Genomic DNA, 20,437 nt, shown 5'->3' with positions numbered 1-20,437 from the left:
CGATGGCAAGAACTAGACGCAAAGTAGACTCATAATATGAGGGGTTGATAAGAACTTTATCTTGGAATGTTGTCAATTTGTTGCAGTATGTGTGTTTATCAAACATTCAAGTTGTTAGTTATTCATCAGTGGACATATACATTCTTCCGAGACCCTGCAAATGATCTAGTAAAAATTTTTAATACTAATAATAGTTTACTAGAATTTAGTTATAAAAAAAATGAGAATAAACTAAAAATGCTTGACGGTTCAGAAAGAAACTTTGTTTCCAACCTCATGGAGTTTGCACTAAAGTTTAATACTAATAGTAGCCATTTAAATAACTTGTGAATTTTAAAAAACCAAAGATAAATGAAACAACGGTCTACTAGTCTATTCTAGAAAGTATCAAATATGACTACGCAATCAGTTTCAGAACAACAATGATCCGGGGTTAGTTTCCGATCATTTGGATCATAGTTTACGAAAATTTTAGTATAAATTTATTTTGGTGTGAATGTATGATTCGGAATTCCAATTGACGTTCTTCTAACTTACTAACTCAATTTTACAGACGAAATTACATCCTTCAATTTATTCGAACTTCAAGATTTCGATAAATTATTTCAAGAAGCAACTTTTCAGGATTATATGTACACAAACACTCAAAAAATTTTAACGGATCCTGGACTTCGGCGTCTCATAAATATGAATGAGACATTCGATACTGTGATCATTGAACAATTTTCAAATGACGCTTTGAAAGTTTTAGCTCATCTGTTCAAATCTCATTTAATTGTTTATAATTCTTTTGGTAAGTGAAAAATTTGTTTTGTTTTTGACTATATGTTGATAATATTAATCGCTACGTATTGTAATTTTATTTTCTAAATATGATAAAAGCAACAAAAACATGTTTTCAATATAAAGAAGCTTAATGTTTTAAGACGTTCAATTTAATATTCTTTGTATTATTGGAGATAAAGTTCGCGCTAATGTTAACCTTGAAATATTGGCGGGTCAGATTAATCGAAAAAAGACTAATAATTTAAAGTGATTTAATCATAATCCGCCCTGTAACTATAACATTATTTCACGAGCTAAAACAATTATTGTAAACAATTGATCCAGCAAACACTTAGACATACGATTCATTATCAATTGCTGAGAAATCGAGCCTTCACTAGTGTTTAAGTCCAACAAGAACTCAGACAAACGCGAAAAGTAGCTGTGAGTGGCTGGACAGTTAGAAGAAGAGTTAAGGCAGTAACCTTGAACCAAAAAGACTAGCTGCTCGCCCCAAATTAGCTCCAGTCCATCCAGAAGCCCGTGTACGATTTGATAGAAAACACTTAATTGGACTGACGAGCCTTGGGGCTCCGTTCCCCTGTCAGATGAAATCAGAGTGTGTCTGCATGGTAGCGATAAAAGAAGACGAGAAAATTCGCGCAGGTTTGCATAAAAAAAGACGTGGATCGTGAAGAAGGTTTCTGGATGGTTTGGGTCGGCATTTCAATGGAAGCAAAACCCGAGTTTCTTTCTATTGAAACTGGCGGTGAAAGAGAAAAGTTTGGCCAAAAAATGATGCTGTTATTAGGGCCAGAGGATGGAACGCCAAATATTGCTGGGCTAATTTAAAATAAATTATTTTGACGAATTTGAGCTAGTATTTTCTTACTGTTAGTTATAACCCTTTTTAATTGTTGGAGTTTCCTTTTCGTAGGATATTTTTTTTTTTATCAAAAAAAATAAGTTATAAAGCTGAGACTACTGCCTGAAATCAGAAACAGATTGGAAGCTACAGATTTTTTGACTTTTGACCACGAGAATGCGACTTGAATTGATGTTTTTGCTCACGAGTGTATTTATTGCAAACTGGACGTGATCACCAAAATCAGAGTGAAGAAATTCCAATAGTTACACTAAGAAAAATAAGTTCTTATTTCAATTAAACGGATTTTTGTGTTTAAGACAAATAATTAAATTTGAAAACCTTCTTACTATAACAAAATTAGGTATTGAAAAATTTATCTCGTCTAGTTTTGAATTCAACTCAACCTATAAAAACCTTCTATTTTTAATACTTCATTGGACTATTGAGCTGAAATTTTAACGAGATGTTCTCAAAGGATCATTTTATGATGAAGATATCCAAATGTTGCTAAGGTTCGTGGTTTTGGAAATACGAGGATTTGAATTTATTCAAGTATAAATGAAAAATATTAGCTCATTAAGAAATCACCCGGGCTAAAATAATCAAAATTATGAGCTGAAATTTTAAAGAAATGTTTTCAGAGGATCATTGTATGACCAAAAAAATCAGGACATTGCTAAAGTTCGTGATTTTGGAAATGCGAGGCTTTGAAGTTATTCAAGTATAAATGAAAAATATTAGCTCGTTAAGAAATCACCCGGGCTAAAATAATCAAAATTATGAGCTGAAATTTTAAAGAAATGTTTTCAGAGGATCATTGTATGACCAAAAAAATCGGGACATTGCTAAAGTTCGTGATTTTGGAAATACGAGGCTTTAAAGTTATTCAAGTATAAATGAAAAATATTAGCTCGTTAAAAAATTCACCCGGTCTAAAATAATCAAAACTATGAGCTGATATTTCAAAGAGATATTTTCATAGGATCATTGTATGACGTAAAAAATCAGGACATTGCTAAGGTTCGTGATTTTGGAAATACGACGATTTGAATTTATTCAAGGATAAATGGAAAACATTAGCTCGTTAAAAAAATCACCCGGGCTAAAATAATCAAAATTATGAGCTGATATTTCAAAAAGATACTTCCATAGGATCATTATATGATGAAAAAAATCGGGACATTGCTAAGGTTCGTGATTTTGGAAATACGAGGATTTGAATTTATTCAAGTATAAATGAAAAATATTAGCTCATTAAGAAATCACCCGGGCTAAAATAATCAAAATTATAAGCTGAAATTTCAAAAAGATACTTCCATAGGATCATTATATGATGAAAAAAATCGGGACATTGCTAAGGTTCGTGATTTTGGAAATACGAGGATTTGAATTTATTCAAGTATAAATGAAAAATATTAGCTCATTAAGAAATCACCCGGGCTAAAATAATCAAAATTATGAGCTGAAATTTCAAAAAGATACTTCCATAGGATCATTATATGATGAAAAAAATCGGGACATTGCTAAGGTTCGTGATTTTGGAAATACGAGGATTTGAATTTATTCAAGTATAAATGAAAAATATTAGCTCATTAAGAAATCACCCGGGCTAAAATAATCAAAATTATGAGCTGAAATTTTAAAGAAATGTTTTCAGAGGATCATTGTCTGACCAAAAAAATCAGGACATTGCTAAAGTTCGTGATTTTGGAAATACGAGGCTTTAAAGTTATTCAAGTATAAATGAAAAATATTAGCTCGTTAAAAAAATCACCCGGTCTAAAATAATCAAAACTATGAGCTGATATTTCAAAGAGATATTTTCATAGGATCATTGTATGACGTAAAAAATCAGGACATTGCTAAGGTTCGTGATTTTGGAAATACGACGATTTGAATTTATTCAAGGATAAATGGAAAATATTAGCTCGTTAAAAAAATCACCCGGTCTAAAATAATCAAAACTATGAGCTGATATTTCAAAGAGATATTTTCATAGGATCATTGTATGACGTAAAAAATCAGGACATTGCTAAAGTTCGTGATTTTGGAAATACGAGGCTTTAAAGTTATTCAAGTATAAATGAAAAATATTAGCTCGTTAAAAAAATCACCCGGGCTAAAATAATCAAAATTATAAAGAGATGTTCTCAAAGGATGATTGTTTAACGAAAGGAATCAAGACATTGCTAAGGTAGATTTTAGGTAGAACAGACCCGGACTCACATTCATACCACCATATTTGAATTCCATTCCGATATCTAGCTTTTTTTTTAAGAATTTGATAAATTTAATTTTTAGGTCCTTTCAACTTCGTTAATCGTTTAGTAGGAAATCCTACAATGATTTCCTATACACCTCAAGTCATATCAACGTTTTCCAGGCCAATGTCTTTTAAAAATCGATTGCACAACACTATACTTTATACAATAGAAGAACTCATGAATCATTTTTTATTCATTCCCCGACAAGACAAATTGATTAAAACGTATTTTGAAGATGCTCCAAGTGTTACAGAATTGAATTCAAAGGTGTCTTTAGTACTAGTTAACTCGCACGAGACTTTATGGCAACCGGTTCCTCTGGTACCTAACGTTATACCTATTGGAGGTTTTCATATAACCCCACCAAAGAGTTTACCAAAGGATTTAGAAGCATTTTTAGATAGTGCTACTGATGGTGCGATTTTCTTCAGCTTAGGATCTAATTTAAAAAGTATAGATTTGCCTAAGAATACTATGGATATATTTTTAAAAAGTTTCAAGAATTTAAAGCAGAAAATTTTATGGAAGCTAGAGGGAGAAGTAGAAGGATTGCCGCCTAATGTGAAAACGGGCCGTTGGTTACCACAAATGGACATTTTGGGTAAGTTACTCCTATGAATGTATTGACAAAAACGGATTCGATATTTTACACAAATTATCATCAAAAAAAAAACTAAATTTCGATTGAACTAACAACTATGATAACCCTATCGTGTCGTGAATCATCTAGTTAATATCAAGAATAATCGCTAATGTTATACATACATACATACATCAATACTCACAATTACATTGTCTGTCGCGCGTTTCGATAACCAGGTTATCGTCTTCAGAACTTACAAGGCTCACCTTCAAGCTCTGATTAATGATATGGTCAAAAATATTTTTCCAAGCTTGACTTTGACGATAATTGGATTCGAAATCCTTTCAGATGTAAAGAAGTAGAACAATTACAAAGTATCACTGAAGAAGAAGAAGAAGAACAGGTTCAGCCTGTGGATTTGTCGGGCTTTGGTACAATGAAAAACAATTTTAATGGGAAAGAAATTACAGATAAAAACTACAATAAACTTGGAGAAGAAGGAATGGAAAAATCCTTCTATTCGCAACTACCTGTCGGTGTGAATAAGAATTTTCATAAAAAACAAGTACAGGAATCGGCACGACGTGGGGTTGGACTTTCAAAGTGAAAGTGTCAAGTTTGGAGCTCAGCATTTCAAAAATAATGATTTCTAAGGTCGAATTAAACTCATCTCATTAAAAACTGTGTACTGATGGCCACACTCTTTATATCCGCAGATATATGGCTCTAATTGTGTGATTAGAATATTTATAACTTTAGGTTTAACGCATAGTTGATGTCCTTGTCATTATAGTAATTGGATGAGGACGTCCTAGAAAAAAAATATTTGTTGGGAATTGGGACCATTTAATAGTCAAATTGGCAATGTAAATATAATATCAGTAACAAGTTTTTGAAATACCATTTTCACCTTATTGGAAGGACGCTAAAAAGGATAACAGGGTGGTCCATGAGTTCTAGGCCTCATATAGTAAATCTCAACAAGCTTTACATGAAGTTTCAGCTTACTGCTTCAATCCATTTGATCATAGTAGAGCTCGAACGACCCTTAAATCAAGTTTTTCTGAAAAATGTCTCCAATTGAGTTTCTCGCAGCTTGAAAATAAAGAAGAATCAAAAACAGAATGAAGGCTGTTGATGATTTGTGTCCATCTTTTTCAACAATTAAAATTTAGTTTAAATTGCTTCGTTAGGGAATAGAATCTTCAGAACATGACCTACGTGCGGGACTATTTGCAGAAAACAATAAATTAGTGGAAGTACAAAAGTAGAGTAGAGTATTGTAAGCGATTTTTATCCATACCAAAGAGATTCCATACAGAAGTATCCTTTAGATTGACTTTAACTAATCAACGGTAAGTGACTTACTAAGACAGTCACGTCAAAAAACTATCGCAAAAAGTGCGACAAAATCAGCCGAGATGTGCGTTAGCTTCATGGCAATGCTTCAGTGCACTCTACTTCACTTTCCGAGTCTAATGCACACGAATGTGGCTTCAGAGATATTGAACACCCACCATATAGCGCTGATCTGGCTCCGATTGACTATTTTTTGTACGCAGCAATGAAGGCCGAGAAAGGGGTAAAATATTTAACAGTAATGATGAAGTTAGTCAGAAATTAGCTTGAAGTGGAAAAGCTTTTTTCTTATGACACACATCTAAAGAAACTTGTATCAAAAGATGTTTAATTTCTATTAGATAAAAAACAAACAAAACATTATAATGCTTATATTTTAGCATCTATCATGGATCTTCACCAGTAAACCATATTTTTACCAACACAATGTCACTTACGTAATATCAGTTTTGTACCATAAAATTCTTGATGGGGTTCCCTCTTTTTGATATTGTTTTCATGTGGAAAACTGGTCAAATGTGGCATACCCCATTGCCTCATGCTACATATTCCATAAGAGTGAATAATGTAAATCACGAAAAACAAATTGAAAGGCATGTAGCAGTAGACAAATTTCTTTTTATATTGTTTTAGCTCATCCCAATATTCGTTTATTCATCTCACATGGAGGTTTGTTGAGTATGACAGAAGCCATTTACCATGGAGTACCTATTCTTGTTATACCAGTATTTGGAGATCAAGCTACCAATGCTAACAATGCTGTTTACGGAGGTTTTGGATTGTCTGTGATCTACCACAGTTTCGCCGAAGAAAAGTTCACTTATGCATTAGGAGAATTATTAACTAATTCCAAGTAAGTTGAAATAGTAAGTCTAGGAAATTGACAGGAATAAAAAGGATCTGATAATCTGGACTACCAACTTTGAATTAAGGTATTAGATTGTTACTAAGATACACCCCATCATTTTATCTATTTAACTATAATGGCTAAAATAATGAATTTTCAATAAAAATGATTTATTGTGATGTAATATGACCTCTAGTAGTGACATGTTTGTTTTAGATACAAAAAAAATGCTCTTCAGCGATCGAAAGCGTTCCACGATCGTCCGATTAAACCGATCGATTTAGCAGTATACTGGGTGAATTACGTTATCGAACATGACGGAGCACCACATCTTAGAGTGGATGGTTCCGATATGCCCTGGTATAAATACTTACTTATTGATGTTATATTAACATTAACCATTGCTTCTATATGTATAGTTTTAGTTTTATACCACGTTGGTAAATTATTATTTAATGCTTATTACAAACAGGTTAAAGTTAAAAAATGTTGATATTAGATATGAATAAATTTTTTAGGAATTTATTTAGTATTTGTATTTTTTTAAAAACTAGGAATTTTGATGACTTGAGGAAAGCTTTTGACATAGTATGATGTTCTAGAACAAATAAATGAACTGGAGTGGCTAATTTAAGTTTTTGGCATAAACAAAATGACAACAATCGAAACAAGTAAACAAATTTCAAATGATATGGCGAAAGACATGGAAAAAGCCTTAACCAGATCCTCTACAACTTGATAATCGACGTAATAATCATTGAATCCAGGAATGATGATAAAAAACAAGGTTTCGAACAAAATAGAACCAAAATTGATATTAACACAGATAACGGAAAAAATATTTGAATATAACAAACCTACTATGTGTTTTGTTAACCTTATGGGAGCTTTTGACGCAGTATGGTGTTCTGAAATCACTAAATAAACCCCTAATTGACTAATTTAAGACCTGGACATCAACAAAATGACAACACTGGAAACATCTTTAGTCAGATCTTCTACAACTTCATAATGGACATAATAATCACATCAAGACAGATAATAAAGAAAATAATTGGATATAACAAACCGTTTATATATTTCGTAGACCCCAACAAAGCTTTCGACAAAGTATGATGTTCTTAAAGATCTTAACATCAATAAAATGACAACAATAGAAACAAGTGATCAAATTTCGAAGGAAATACAGTAGCAGATGGTAAAAGACGTGGAAACGACTTTAATCAGATCTTCTTCAATTTGATAATTGACATAATAATCACTTAATTCAATAAAGAGGACGAACAACAAGGTTTCAGACAAAAACTACCCACACTAGATTCATTATTCATATTAAAACAGAGAAAATAATTGCATATAACAAACCTTGTATGTGTTTTGTAGACGTCAGGCATGCTTTTGACAGAGTATGGTGTTCTAAATATACTGAATAAACCCTGTGCTAAAGATTTGAGATTGGAACGTCAAGAAAATAGAAAGGAGTAATCAAGTGTCGAAGTAAATACAATAGCAGATAGTAAAACATAGAAAATATCTGTGAGTAGAGCCTAGAGCAAATAAAATCTACTTTTGTCATAAAACAAATCCATTTTTCATTCAATTTTTAGTATACAAATTCAGTGTTTTTTTTATGAGACCCCGTACATGTTGTAGTGTAATGATAAAATGGCTGTTGAAAATTCACGCGCATGTTTAATGCCAAACGTCAGATAAATTCAAAAAGGATTCTTACGGAAAATATCCCACAGCTTTTATACGGTAAGTGCAGTTTCTGAACTTATGTTATTATGTTATATATTATCAGGGAAATTAACATCTAAACGTTGGCGATCGTGTGGCACAAGTCATCGATGTAACTAGATTCATTGTTATCAAATACTCTGATAATTATTCAAAAAACAGATCTTGAGGTAAATCCAATTATTTTTGTGACAGATGGTAGTAATAGATTGGATTTTAAGAGATTAAATATAAAAGTTTCGTAGTTTTAAGTATTTTAATTTTTTGATTAATTTTTTTTCAAAAATTAGAAATTATATTATCGTGAACCTATCAGTTTAATCTTTCATGTTTATTTCATAGAGTTAATATGATTAACTCTATGGTTTATTTACATTTGATCATTCGATTAATCGATTATAACATTTCTGTATTGACGAAATATCAATTATGTTTCAATTTATTTGTTATAGAAATTTTTGTTTTCACATTTCCAGTACACAATTTAATCAAAAATTTAACAATAAATATTAAAAATGAGAATATTAAACATATTCCAAAAGCGATGGAAACTGCTACGTCGACTAGATAATGTTTGTACCAAGGTAATTTCAATCCAGCAACTCTCAAATGGTTTGCTCCGTTATGACGTAAAACATATTCGATCCAATAGACGGCTCTATCTAACGGTCCCATTGGGCGGTCGTGGAAAATACTAGATCTATACTGGGCGTTATTTTTGTATCTGAAAAGTACAAAATTTTAATACTGTGTTGAATTGTCACCATCTCAAACCTAGGTCTCATTTTTATTTTGAATGTACCGGAAAAATAAACAAAATTGCTCAATATTTATACAAACTTTGTATAATACTTACTTGGGATTTTTCAAAAGTTCGTTTATCAAATAAAGTAACTTATCTTTCAAAAATTGTTTATCATGAAAAGATATCGAAAGTCCATATTCATCCAACAATACATTTTGAGCATTCATTTCTTGATCACCGAAAATGGGTACTACTAATGTTGGTAAACCACAGTAAACCGTTTCTGAGAGACTCAAAATACCTCCGTGTGTTATAAATAGTTTTACATTAGGATGTGCTGAAATAATAGCCGAAATCGTGAAATCTGATTATCAATAAACTAATTTTTATTGTTATTTCTGTCTGGTACTAAAAAGTAAATAAACAATCACTAAATGCTGTTAATTTTATATACTAGTATTCAAATGAGATTGTGTGCCACCCAGCAAAAATGACCGAACTATCAATGACGTCATATTAAAATAGTCCATAATAGTGTTGTGATTTAACTAATACTATTTTCGAATTGCTTTTGGAAACGTCTGAATAAACATTAAAGTGTTTTTTAAAGAAAATAGCTGATATGAATAGAATCAGAACAGTGGTAGAAATTACAAAAAGATAAAGTGTGCAGTTTCCTGGCTGCGGTCGATGCTGGATTCGTTTCCAAATTACTAATATAATTTCATATAAATACACGGTTTCTGATCTCTGATATAGTTAAAGAAAAAAGAGATATCACATTGAAAAAAATGTGATTTTTGAACTTCTATAACCTTCAAAATACCTCATCTCTTCACATTTCACTATACGAGGGTGATCCTAGAAGTACCTGGCATTTTTGTAAACGTCACGTTGCTTAGTATTTGTTTCGCAGCTATCAAAATTAAACGTTTTCAGTGAATTTGTAAACATGTAAAAATTGGTCATCGTTATGAGATACAATATTTTAGCAGAGTTTAAACGAGGCCGTACGGCTCCAGAAATGTTGAAGAACATCCATAAAGCGGTACTGGATGATCGTCGGCTGATAGTGTGTGAGCTTATAGACATATTGGGCATTCCAAAAAAATCGGTACATTGCATATTAACTGATTATATGGACATGAAAAAGTTGTGTGCAAGATGGTGTCGCGTCTGCTCACAATGGAACAAAAACAGCTTCGTGAAGATGCTTCAATTGAGGGTTCGGCAATGCGCTGTTTCATAACCATAGATAAAACGTGCGTCCACCACTTCACAGCCGAAATGAAAAACAATCAAAACAATGGACTGAAAAGAGAGAACCGGCTACAAAGAAGGCAAAGTCCGTTCTATTTGCAGACAAAATCATGGAATCGGTTTTTACGAATGCGCGTAGGATCATTTTTATTCACTATCTCGTGGTATCGAAAAAATAAATATATTTTTTTCCAAAATTTGTGTTTTCTTTGTTGTATCGAGTACTTCTGAGACCATCCTCGTACATACTAGAAACATTCATTTAGTTACCCGATACGTACCCAAAACATCCAATTGTGGAAACCATTTTGAGGTTTTAACATTATCTGGCAAACCTGCGATATGATCGTCCTCCCATTTCCACAATATCTTCTGTTTTAATGCGCCAAAAGTCGATAACAACACATCTCTTTTATCTTCAGGTAAATCAGCAGCCTTCACAGAAGATCCAAAGCTTACATAGATAACTCCTTCTTCTGCATTATCTAGAAACTCTTGTAGATCTTTCGGTAGTTTTTTAGGTTTTTTAATATGAAATCCACCGATTGGAATTATATTAGGAACAAGAGGAACAGGTTGCTGTAAACTCTCGTGAGAATTGATTAAAATAAGAGAAACGTTGTAGTTTAATTCAAATATTGATGGTGCCTTGGGGAAATACCGCTTCACAAGGTCATCTTGACGAGGTAACCAATGCCAATGAGTTACAGCAGCTTCAAATAAATATAATAGAGTATTATAAATCCTCTGAAAAAAATTCATACTCTTAGAAAAAGTAGTATCCACTTGGGGAGTGTAGGATAACATTGTTGGATTACCAACAACATAGTTAATTTTACTATCGGCTGCTATGGATGAAAATATCACCAAATGTGCTTTAAAATGATGTGCTAAAGCTTTGAAAGCTTCGGTTGAAAATTGTTCTACAATTACTACGTCGAATGTCTCGTTTGAGTGGATGAGATCTTGTACATTGTGATGGGATAGTACCCTTTCCATGCCCACGTAAACTACTTCTTGAAATTTCAAAAAGAATGTGAAGTCGTTTGTTCTTTCGTGCTCGAAGGGATTGATTTGTTTCATGAAAGCTACAAAATACGTAAAAATTCACTTTAGTCTTTTGTTAATTATTGTTTCACAACTTCTCAATCACCGCAGATCGCTACTGCTGAATGGAATTTTAGGACAATAATTTATAAATTCCTACCTTCATATCTCTCAGCAAATCCAGTCAAAACTATACTTCTGTAACTACCATTTTTCGTTGGCAATGTATCTTCATAAGGACTAATCATTGTTACGTTATGTCCTCCATCTGCTAAACCTCGTAGTAGAGAGTTTCCCAAACTGTAATGGCTTTTAGCTGCTACCATAAAAACACCTAATATCTTTGCTGAATGGCATATCTTCAGTGATGAAATAATTATGAGGAAACTTAGTGAAATTTGAAATGATAATTTCATTTCTAAAATGAGTTATTACATAAACAAAAAAATATTGATTATATTAATAAAATTTTTGGTTTTGAGTGTTTTTTACTGATAAAAATTGATAATGGAGTGTTAGTATAAATAAATAAATAAGTATTAGGTCAACATGGTATATTATGCAACCAAAAAGACTTTTACACAATCAAACTGGCGAGAAAAGTATTTTCTTTATTTTCCTATCATTTTTTACTACTGAAATACGATGTGTACATATATATAACCTATACGTCAGAAACTCTTAAAACCTAATTTTCAATGAAGATAAAACATTTAGATTAAGCGATTTTTACTTTTAGTAATTTTCCCTAAACGGCATATGACCTTGAATTGAAATAATTCTTTTCTAAATGTAGTCTGTTGTAACTTATGTCCAGTGAAGTCATGATTTCGCAATGGAAACAATTCGAAACTTTTCTATACATACATTGATACACTGATTCGTTATGTAAATTAATATTAATAATTAATAATTGCGAAAGTAGGCAATACCTTAATCACGCTAATGTATAGATGCTTGCATAATCTAGGAACTAAAGAACCAGTGATATGGAGGGGAGAAAAGCTTAGAGTGCGCATACAAATTTATATACATAATAATTTACAGTGTTGTCAAGCGACTGGGACAATTTTAGATTGAAACGGTGATTATGCGGCAACTGGCAACGCTGATGGGTGCCGATTCGATGCTTTCGTCGTTGAAGATAATTTTCTGAGGCAACGCACTCATGTTTCCGGATTTTTGATCACAGATTAAGCAGTTTTACTTTATAAGTATCAGTTAGTGAACGTTGTAGTCGTTATTTTCATGTTTTTCAGTTCGAACGAGTTGTGTGCGGTGAAAAATGTGGAAAAACATTCAAAAGTTTTAAACCTGAAGATATTTCCTTTCATCACTAAGTAGACATATATAATATGTATGTTAAAATATCGACTACACTTTCTGGGAAGCATAATACCGAGTTATTTCGCATTTCTAAACAATTTTTCTCGATGTACGTCTTCAAATTGCCAGAAAAGTATGCAAATTTAGAAGTAACGTCTGAAGCCTACAGATTATCGTATTTTCAAATTTGCCTCCAAAGTTAACATGAAAATGACAGCTCACGGCATTAATACGTTCGCCCATATTGGCTCTTATTCTTTTCTTCATATCTCTGTTCTGAGCCCATTAGGCATTGCTAGAGATGGGCGAAAGGAAAGAATGGCAAAGAATTGGCAACTTCATTTATTATTGAAAATACACGTCTTATTATTATGTAAGTTATGTAAATGTAAGCAATGGTAAGAGCTCTTTCTTTGATATGCTTTCCATTTAACATGCTTCTGACACAATTCTCCCAGGACTAGATCTAATGCTCTTTTTATTGTCAAATTTATTCACCAGAGCTTGGAACTTCTGCTCCATTTGAGTTGAGATATGAATAATTTCAGATAATGGTATTTAACAAACGATCATATGGGTGTGAAATAAATTGATATTGGACTCAAATAAATGAAATAAAACTACTTTAAAATTTCGGGTTTTTTATTAACAATGTGAAACGTTTTATTCAATATACAGTTAATATAAATGGGATTTAACTACAATTAATAAAACTTTGTACTACTAAGTTATCTTAAAGAAACAATTTCTTATAAAATTGATACATTTCCATTCCCCTATCCTTAGGAAAATAATAAAATATATGTACAAACATATAAAAATCATTACAGATAATAAAAATTAAATAAACTATTTCAACAATGGGAAAGAACAATTGATATAGAATGTTATCTAGCATTTATAATCTCATGGTTCGTTATGTCCATAAGAATATTTTTTTATTATAAAACATATATTTCACAAAAAATTTAAATTTAAAAATTTATATGTAAATGAGTCAATTGTACAAACATTGATACTCTATTAACCCAACGAAATTTTATTTTTGATCATTTTAAACAAAATATTCCAGATAACGCGACATTTATTGTAATAAAACAATTTAAAAAATACATATCCTATGATTTTTTAACTTTTTCACCCTTGGACGAGCAGCAAATGGTCTTAAAGACCTTACCTATTAAATAAATCGACATTAAAAATACTAAACCCCATACAATGATGACATCCAATAGGAAATACTGATACCAAGGTAAGTTACTTCCGTACACCTTCAAATGGGGAGCTCCTTTGTGTCGAATAACGAATTCAACCCAGTAAACTGCTAAGTCTAGGGGTTTGATTGGTCTGTCTTTAATCAGAACGGATCTGTGTTTCACGTTTTCTGCATATCTAAAGAAACAAAAACGATGCATTGAGAAGTCTCAACTTATACAGACCACATTTCAAATTAATATGAAGATTTAACTATACTACACAAATTATGCAAACCATATTACAAAGAAGTTTGAAGAATTGTATATAGCGAAGAAAGTCATATTTGAAGTAAGTTAAGGAAGCCACATTACATATAAGTAGCAACATAATAATGAAATACCCATTTCTAGCCCAAAGTTGTACAAACCATATTAAAAATTAGTAAATTAGTATGAAGAAAGCATATATTTTTCAGTTGATAATCCAAAAACTTTAAAAAGTTATGCAAACCATATTACAAATAAGTATGAAGAGTTCTGTAGAGTTGAGAAAGTCATAATTAAAGTAATAAGTTATGCAAACCTCATAGCAAAGAAGTATGAAGAATTATCTAAACAGAAACTCATATTTAAAGTTACACATTACAAACAAAGACATATGAAGAATTGTATGTATTGTTTAAGTAATAATCCAAAAACTTCAAGAAGTTATGCAAATTATATTACAATAAGTATGAAAGATTGTATATATTGTATGCAAGCCATATTCTAAGTATAAGAAAATGTACTGCTTAAGAAAAGTATTGTATATCAAATTTATGAGATAATGACTAAAAATAAAGATTAGTGGATGGGAATGAAAATAAATGTATACAGGACTGTTGACAGTAATATTTTCTAATTAAGGATAATGAAAGAAAATTCCATTATAAAATGGACACCACAAATTTTTTATTAAAAATATAGAATTTCACTTGAAAAAATAAAAACTTTAGTCGATCGATAATTCTACTTCAAATATTGACATGGTCTTTTATCTATTTCTAAAAACTGACTTTAATTATCTGTACTTACTTTGGATTGTTGAGTAATTCTGTAACGGTTTTCCTGAAGTTTTCTTCAGTTAATTCAGAATGTGGCAAGTGTTTACCGATACCAAACGATTCTGCCTTTACTGCATTCATTATTTGATCTGCCAGTACAGGTATTGCTAATATAGGAACACCTATGTAGACAGTTTCAGTTATACTCAATAAACCAGCATGAGTGATGAAGAGTTTTAAATTGGGATGAGCTGAAAATTGAAGAAGTTTTTCAAGTAAAGTGATAATATAACATTTGCATACATCAAGTATTTATTTCAAATAAAAATTTCCTAAAATAAACTGAATTTCTAAATTCGACACTCTCTTTCTATAGTACGAATTAAAAAAAGAAAATTTATACCAATTTACAAAAAAATCTCGGAAAAAAAGTAATATCACAAATCACGCGTTGAGATAGAGTCTTATCTAATTATTTGTTCACAAATTATTTAACAAAATTAGGTGAAAGACTGATAACATAAAAATATAGTGTTCACTATTTCGTAATAAGCAAATACTTTAACGATAAATGATTGATTAAATATTATTTTTGTTAAAATTAGAAGAACTAACCTAAAAGTTCTTGTTGTGGAAACCATTTTCCAATAATCAAATTGTCTGGTTTTCCTGGTAATTCATCTTCATCCCATCTCCAAATAACTGTTTGCTTTAGAGATCCAATCACATTTAACATTGCCTTTTTCATTTCTGGTCTCATTAACGAAGGTTTTACATAGGATCCCATACTGATATAAATAACCCCTAAGAAATAAGACATTTATTGTTGGAGATGAAAATGTGGAGCAACAACACAACTCAAAGTCAGTATTTATTAATGCATGCTTAAAATAATTGTTTTCAATAGATTCGTTAATTGATATGTTCGCTTTTAAAGCTTTATTAATTTAATTACATGGATATTGATGATGGTGATAATTAAACAGAAAAGAATATTTGAGGTATGAGTAGACTAGTAGTAGTAGACTAGTTTTTTCTTCAATACCACGTTTTTATAATATTATTTTCGTATTTACTAACCACCGATAGAAAATTTAAAAAAAATGCTTAAACCATAATATTTCTGTTTTTTTAATTGTGATTAATGTAGTTTTGTTACTTAAACACAGATTTAAGAAAGTTTAATGAGATATTTTTAATATTTAGTGATACTAGATCAAATGTATAGAATGAATAATCATTTAGAAATTTTAAATTCATTACAGTGATTGATTTTATGAAATAATAAGTGAATCAACTTCTGATTCACATTATAAAACACTGTTTGTTGTTACTACAATCTGAATAAACGTACAAGATAACTTTCATTAACAAACTTAGTCAGAGTCCGATTTATTTGTACCCGAGGAAATGGTTCGTCTTCTTAAAAATATATTATCTAATTATGACAAACAATGCCTAGAATCAAATTGATGACTATTACTGTTGACATTATTATTCGTAGATGATAAATAAACTTCTGATAGACAAACAAAACAGTTTACTTTTACGGTTTCTTTACCACGTGGTTATGCACAAATTTAGACATATTTAGCACAATATAATACATTAGTATAAACATTGTCGTTGCTATTATATAAAATATAATGTACGAAATAGAACTAAAAAATTATTTAAAATCAAAATTCATTCGAATGAAGGTCATAACCTTAAACTAAAAATAGTATAAACGAAAGGTTGAAAAGGGTGACTTAGGTCAGCAAATATTAATGAAATATAAATTTAAATTCGTATTCAGAACATTTTAACATTTTAATGAAAATTCAAATTAAAAAAGTTCTAGGAATATATTGGAAATAACAACTAGCTTTAGAGAGTGACGATAACCCAAGAAAACTTGTTTTTATTGCACTTTACACTCTCTTTAAGGCTTTTTAAAGAGACAATTCTAAAAATCCTTTTTGTTTTTTCTCGGCAAATTAGCGATTTCTAGCAAACAAGTCTTTATCAGCCGCAGAGTCAGAAAAAATCCGATGTCGTAGTGACAGCAAAAAGTAAAGCAATCGCCGAATTTAAATAAAGTAGATTAGTGATAATTTAGTGCATAGTTAAGTATTATTGAATAATGTAGTGGATAGTGCTTAGTTTAATGTACATATCTGTAGTAAATTTTCATACCACAGTACGAGGGTTGTTTAAAATGTTTTCGACCCATCATATAATTAAGATTTTGTCCCATAATGATAGTCTATATATTTTTTTCGACGATAGTTACAGTCTTTTTTCTTAAAATAATTGTTCACATATACGATCACGTACTTGCCTGATGAAAATTGGTTAGGTTAAGGGTATATGTTTCCCACCCTGGGGTCGCTCAGAGTGACTTATGGTGCTTATAGTGACTAAGCTACTTCGAGATAACTTATATTTCCTATACTAGTATTGACTAGGAATTTCTGGATGTAATTATGAAATCTTGTTGGTTTCTGATAACTTCTTTTGCTAGATTGTATATATGCTCGGTGTGACTAAGATATTCTATTAGGTTAAGAAAAGGGAAAAGTCGATTGGGGTCAGATCTGGTAAATACGGTGGGTGGTCAACAAATTCCTGACCTGACATCTTCAAATTGAAATCGGGCAGTTTTCAGACATTCCTAGTACTGAAACCTAGAGGCAGAGATGCGTTTGGAGCATGCTGTAATTTTTTTTATATAGAACTTTATATAGATTAGGTATAATTAATTAGATTGAAATGAAAAACAAGAGATGATCGATAAAAACGTACAGGTTATATTATATTATAAAAATTGATGTTTTATTTTTTCACTACATATAGAAATTTAAGGTTGAATGATTTTTAAAATTTCTGGAGATTGTTGTAAGAAAGTGAATAAACAAAAAACATTTTTAATTCCTGGTATGTTGTATACAAATGATCTTAATTTCCATTGAAATAGTGTTTGCAACATACTTACCATTTTTGGCACCATCTAACAATTTTTGTAAATCGGCTGGTAGTTTTTTTCCAGGGAAAATATGGAAACCTCCAATATCGACAATAGCTGGAACTCGAGGACTTGGTATGTTAACACTCTCGTGCGTATTAGACAACACCAAGGCTACGTTTTTATGAATATCATGCATATTACCGCACTGCGGAAAATATTCTTGTACGAGCTTATTTTGTACCCCATAAAACCAAAATTCCAAATCCAATTTTTGCAACAATTCCATCATAGCATTGGAACTTCTCTCCCAAAAGGTCATTTTCTCGCCGTAACTAACGAAGGGATTGGGAACGTAAGACGGAGGTGAAGGATTTCCAACGACGTTATTTACCCAAGCAGGAGGACTTAAAGGACTTAAAAGTATAACTGGTGCTTTAAAATGACATCCTAAAGTGATGAGGGAGTCTGTCATTAACATTTCTGCTATAACTACATCGAAAGTTTCGTTAGAGTTTAGAAGTTTTTGTACATCTTTGTTTTCGAAAACGTTACGTGTACATGCAGCACCAAACATATTCATAAACGGGATATTGAGCACAGGATTAGCTTCTGTAAACTCGAAGAAGTTGATGTCAGTCGATGCTTCAGCTGAAATAAAAAATAATAATCACGTTTGAGTAATCAATTTTCCAATTTTACAATAAGAATGAAAACGGATTTATTCTTCATCTGACATTTGTTGTATTCGTGTGTTTGGATGCAGTCGGATAGAATTTGCAACGCCCACACTCTATTCATATATTCTTTTTTCACACATTACATACGTTTTTAAATCAACTTTATCATAATAATAGTTAGTATTAAGCTCGTACTTATTCGCCGGGAGAATTCTGAGAGAATTGAATATAAAAAATCTCAGTGGTTAGACAATCAGTCGTAAACTGAAATCGTTTCGATCGTAAAGTCTTGATGTGAGTCTGGTGAAATTTTGAAAGTTTAGTCTATCGCAAAATCATTCCAGATAGTCAAACTATCAATGTGGTGGTATACAGTAGACAGATGATGCGAATGTATGAGATTTTGTCAGAGAAATAACCAGGTTTAATTAACCAAAATTGGGCTCTCTTACAACAAACTAATGCTAAACCCCATCCTGCGAAAGTTAAACGAAATAAGATCTAAAAATGTGTTGATGTTGAACTCGTATCACATTCAGCATTTAGTCCGGACCTGGCATCGTCAGATTGCTATTCATTCAGATCCATGGCGAAATACTTGCGTGAGAAAAAATTTGAATTCAAAGGAGATGTTGAAAATACAGTGCGATAATGTTTGCATATAAACTGATATATCTTATCAAAAATTAAAAAAGCAGTGAAGCTTTTAAAAATAGTTGATAGAACAGTTGTAATATATTTTAAACATTATAAACGTTAGTAACAAACGTCCTTGAGGCTCATGCATATTTATATAATAATTAATCAAACCTATATAAAAAATTATAGATAATTATTATGCTAAATAATCTTAACCTCAAATTATCTAAATGCTGTTGACTGTCAATTATAATTGGAATTAATGATGACTAGTTTACTTGGAAGTGAATTTTGTTTATTAGAAAAATATCTTATTTTTTTCTTGCCATTCCCATTTGTGTTTCTATTTTTTTTTATATCTAAATAAACGTAAATCTATTTTGAATTTATTTAGTTTAAATGACATGTGTAACTAGCAATCGTACTCTAAAGTAGAGTAAAGTACTTTATGTCATTAAGTGTACCATATAATTTTTAACATTAATAGAGTTGTTTCAGAACGTACCTAAAATCTGTCATGTGCCATGCCTAATAAAAATGTCATTGTCAGTCTTTTTGGAAAGTTGTTTTGTGAAGTTAAGGAAATTGTTTTGTTTTTATTTTTCTATCTATTGATTTCTATTATCTATAATTTCTATTTGTGTGCATATCTGTTAAGGGTAACTATTTAATTGTTTTGAAATGAATAGCGATCGTTTTATTTACACCGATAGTCCATATTGATTGTAATAATAATAATGACCCCCAGAACAATGAAAAGTGTTCCAACAAAGAAGAATAGTGAAGTACTAAGTATATGAGACAAACATAATCAACAAAATGTAAAATATTTGGAGTGTTTCTTTTTCATTTTTGTGGCTGGAATTGGACACGTAAAAGACTATTGGAGAGAGTATAATTTCTGAGGCTTAATTAGGCTGAAACAGAACGAAAATTAAGAATAAAATTTTTCGATTTTTCTCTTCGCTTTTGAGATATCGACACTTGAAGTCACAGACTTTAATTCAAGAATCGTTTTATGGAACCAACGGTATTTAACATTTCGTTTGAATAAAGAGTTATTGCTTTAAATTCTATTGCATGAATGTAACAAAAAAAAGTTTTCACATACTTTACCCAAATATTCAA

General features: G+C 31.0%; 3 protein-coding genes across 4 annotated transcripts in view; 1 reads left to right on the top strand and 2 right to left on the bottom strand.

Moving 5' to 3' along the window:
• LOC130440939 (uncharacterized) overlaps positions 1-8,171 on the top strand; it is a 28,671-nt gene extending 20,500 nt beyond the window's left edge. Inside the window, exons 8-12 of the mRNA XM_056774385.1 lie at positions 554-793; positions 3,935-4,498; positions 6,473-6,692; positions 6,903-7,158; positions 8,070-8,171. Coding sequence (XP_056630363.1) covers positions 554-793; positions 3,935-4,498; positions 6,473-6,692; positions 6,903-7,158; positions 8,070-8,171 — 1,382 coding nt within the window. The remainder of the gene's footprint in view (positions 1-553; positions 794-3,934; positions 4,499-6,472; positions 6,693-6,902; positions 7,159-8,069) is intronic.
• Positions 8,172-8,830: 659 nt separating this feature from the next.
• LOC130448180 (UDP-glycosyltransferase UGT5-like) lies at positions 8,831-12,431 on the bottom strand. Of its 2 annotated transcripts, XM_056785440.1 has the most exons (5): positions 12,411-12,431; positions 11,639-11,865; positions 10,713-11,519; positions 9,283-9,508; positions 8,831-9,150 (listed from the first exon to the last, which is right to left on the bottom strand). In XM_056785440.1, exons 2-5 carry the CDS (start codon positions 11,802-11,804, stop codon positions 8,850-8,852), a joined length of 1,500 nt encoding a protein of 499 aa, XP_056641418.1. In that variant the 5' UTR covers positions 11,805-11,865; positions 12,411-12,431; the 3' UTR covers positions 8,831-8,849. The 2 variants fall into 2 exon arrangements, with proteins under 2 accessions (XP_056641418.1, XP_056641411.1); XM_056785433.1 differs by lacking the exon at positions 12,411-12,431 and having other exon boundaries at positions 11,639-12,000.
• A 997-nt stretch (positions 12,432-13,428) lies between these two features.
• The window catches only part of LOC130440860 (uncharacterized), a 41,521-nt gene continuing 34,512 nt past the window's right edge, over positions 13,429-20,437 (bottom strand). The window contains exons 8-11 of the mRNA XM_056774256.1: positions 18,021-18,641; positions 15,659-15,847; positions 15,075-15,294; positions 13,429-14,196 (exon numbers count right to left, since the gene is read on the bottom strand). Coding sequence (XP_056630234.1) covers positions 13,923-14,196; positions 15,075-15,294; positions 15,659-15,847; positions 18,021-18,641 — 1,304 coding nt within the window. The 3' untranslated portion in view covers positions 13,429-13,922. The remainder of the gene's footprint in view (positions 14,197-15,074; positions 15,295-15,658; positions 15,848-18,020; positions 18,642-20,437) is intronic.

Source organism: Diorhabda sublineata, chromosome 1 (assembly GCF_026230105.1).
Source record: "Diorhabda sublineata isolate icDioSubl1.1 chromosome 1, icDioSubl1.1, whole genome shotgun sequence".
Taxonomy (NCBI): domain Eukaryota; kingdom Metazoa; phylum Arthropoda; class Insecta; order Coleoptera; family Chrysomelidae; genus Diorhabda; species Diorhabda sublineata.
This window is presented reverse-complemented; position numbering and strand designations above follow the sequence as displayed.

Excerpts from the sequence above, each read along its gene's own strand:
- LOC130448180 (XM_056785433.1), bottom strand. The coding sequence starts at position 11,894 with ATGAAATTATCATTTCAAATTTCACTAAGTTTCCTCATAATTATTTCA. Across the intron at positions 11,520-11,638 it reads ATTTGCTGAGAGATATGAAG|CTTTCATGAAACAAATCAAT; the intron begins GTAGGAATTTAT and ends CGTATTTTGTAG. Across the intron at positions 9,509-10,712 it reads TCCACAATTGGATGTTTTGG|CACATCCTAATGTAAAACTA; the intron begins GTACGTATCGGG and ends CTATTATTTCAG.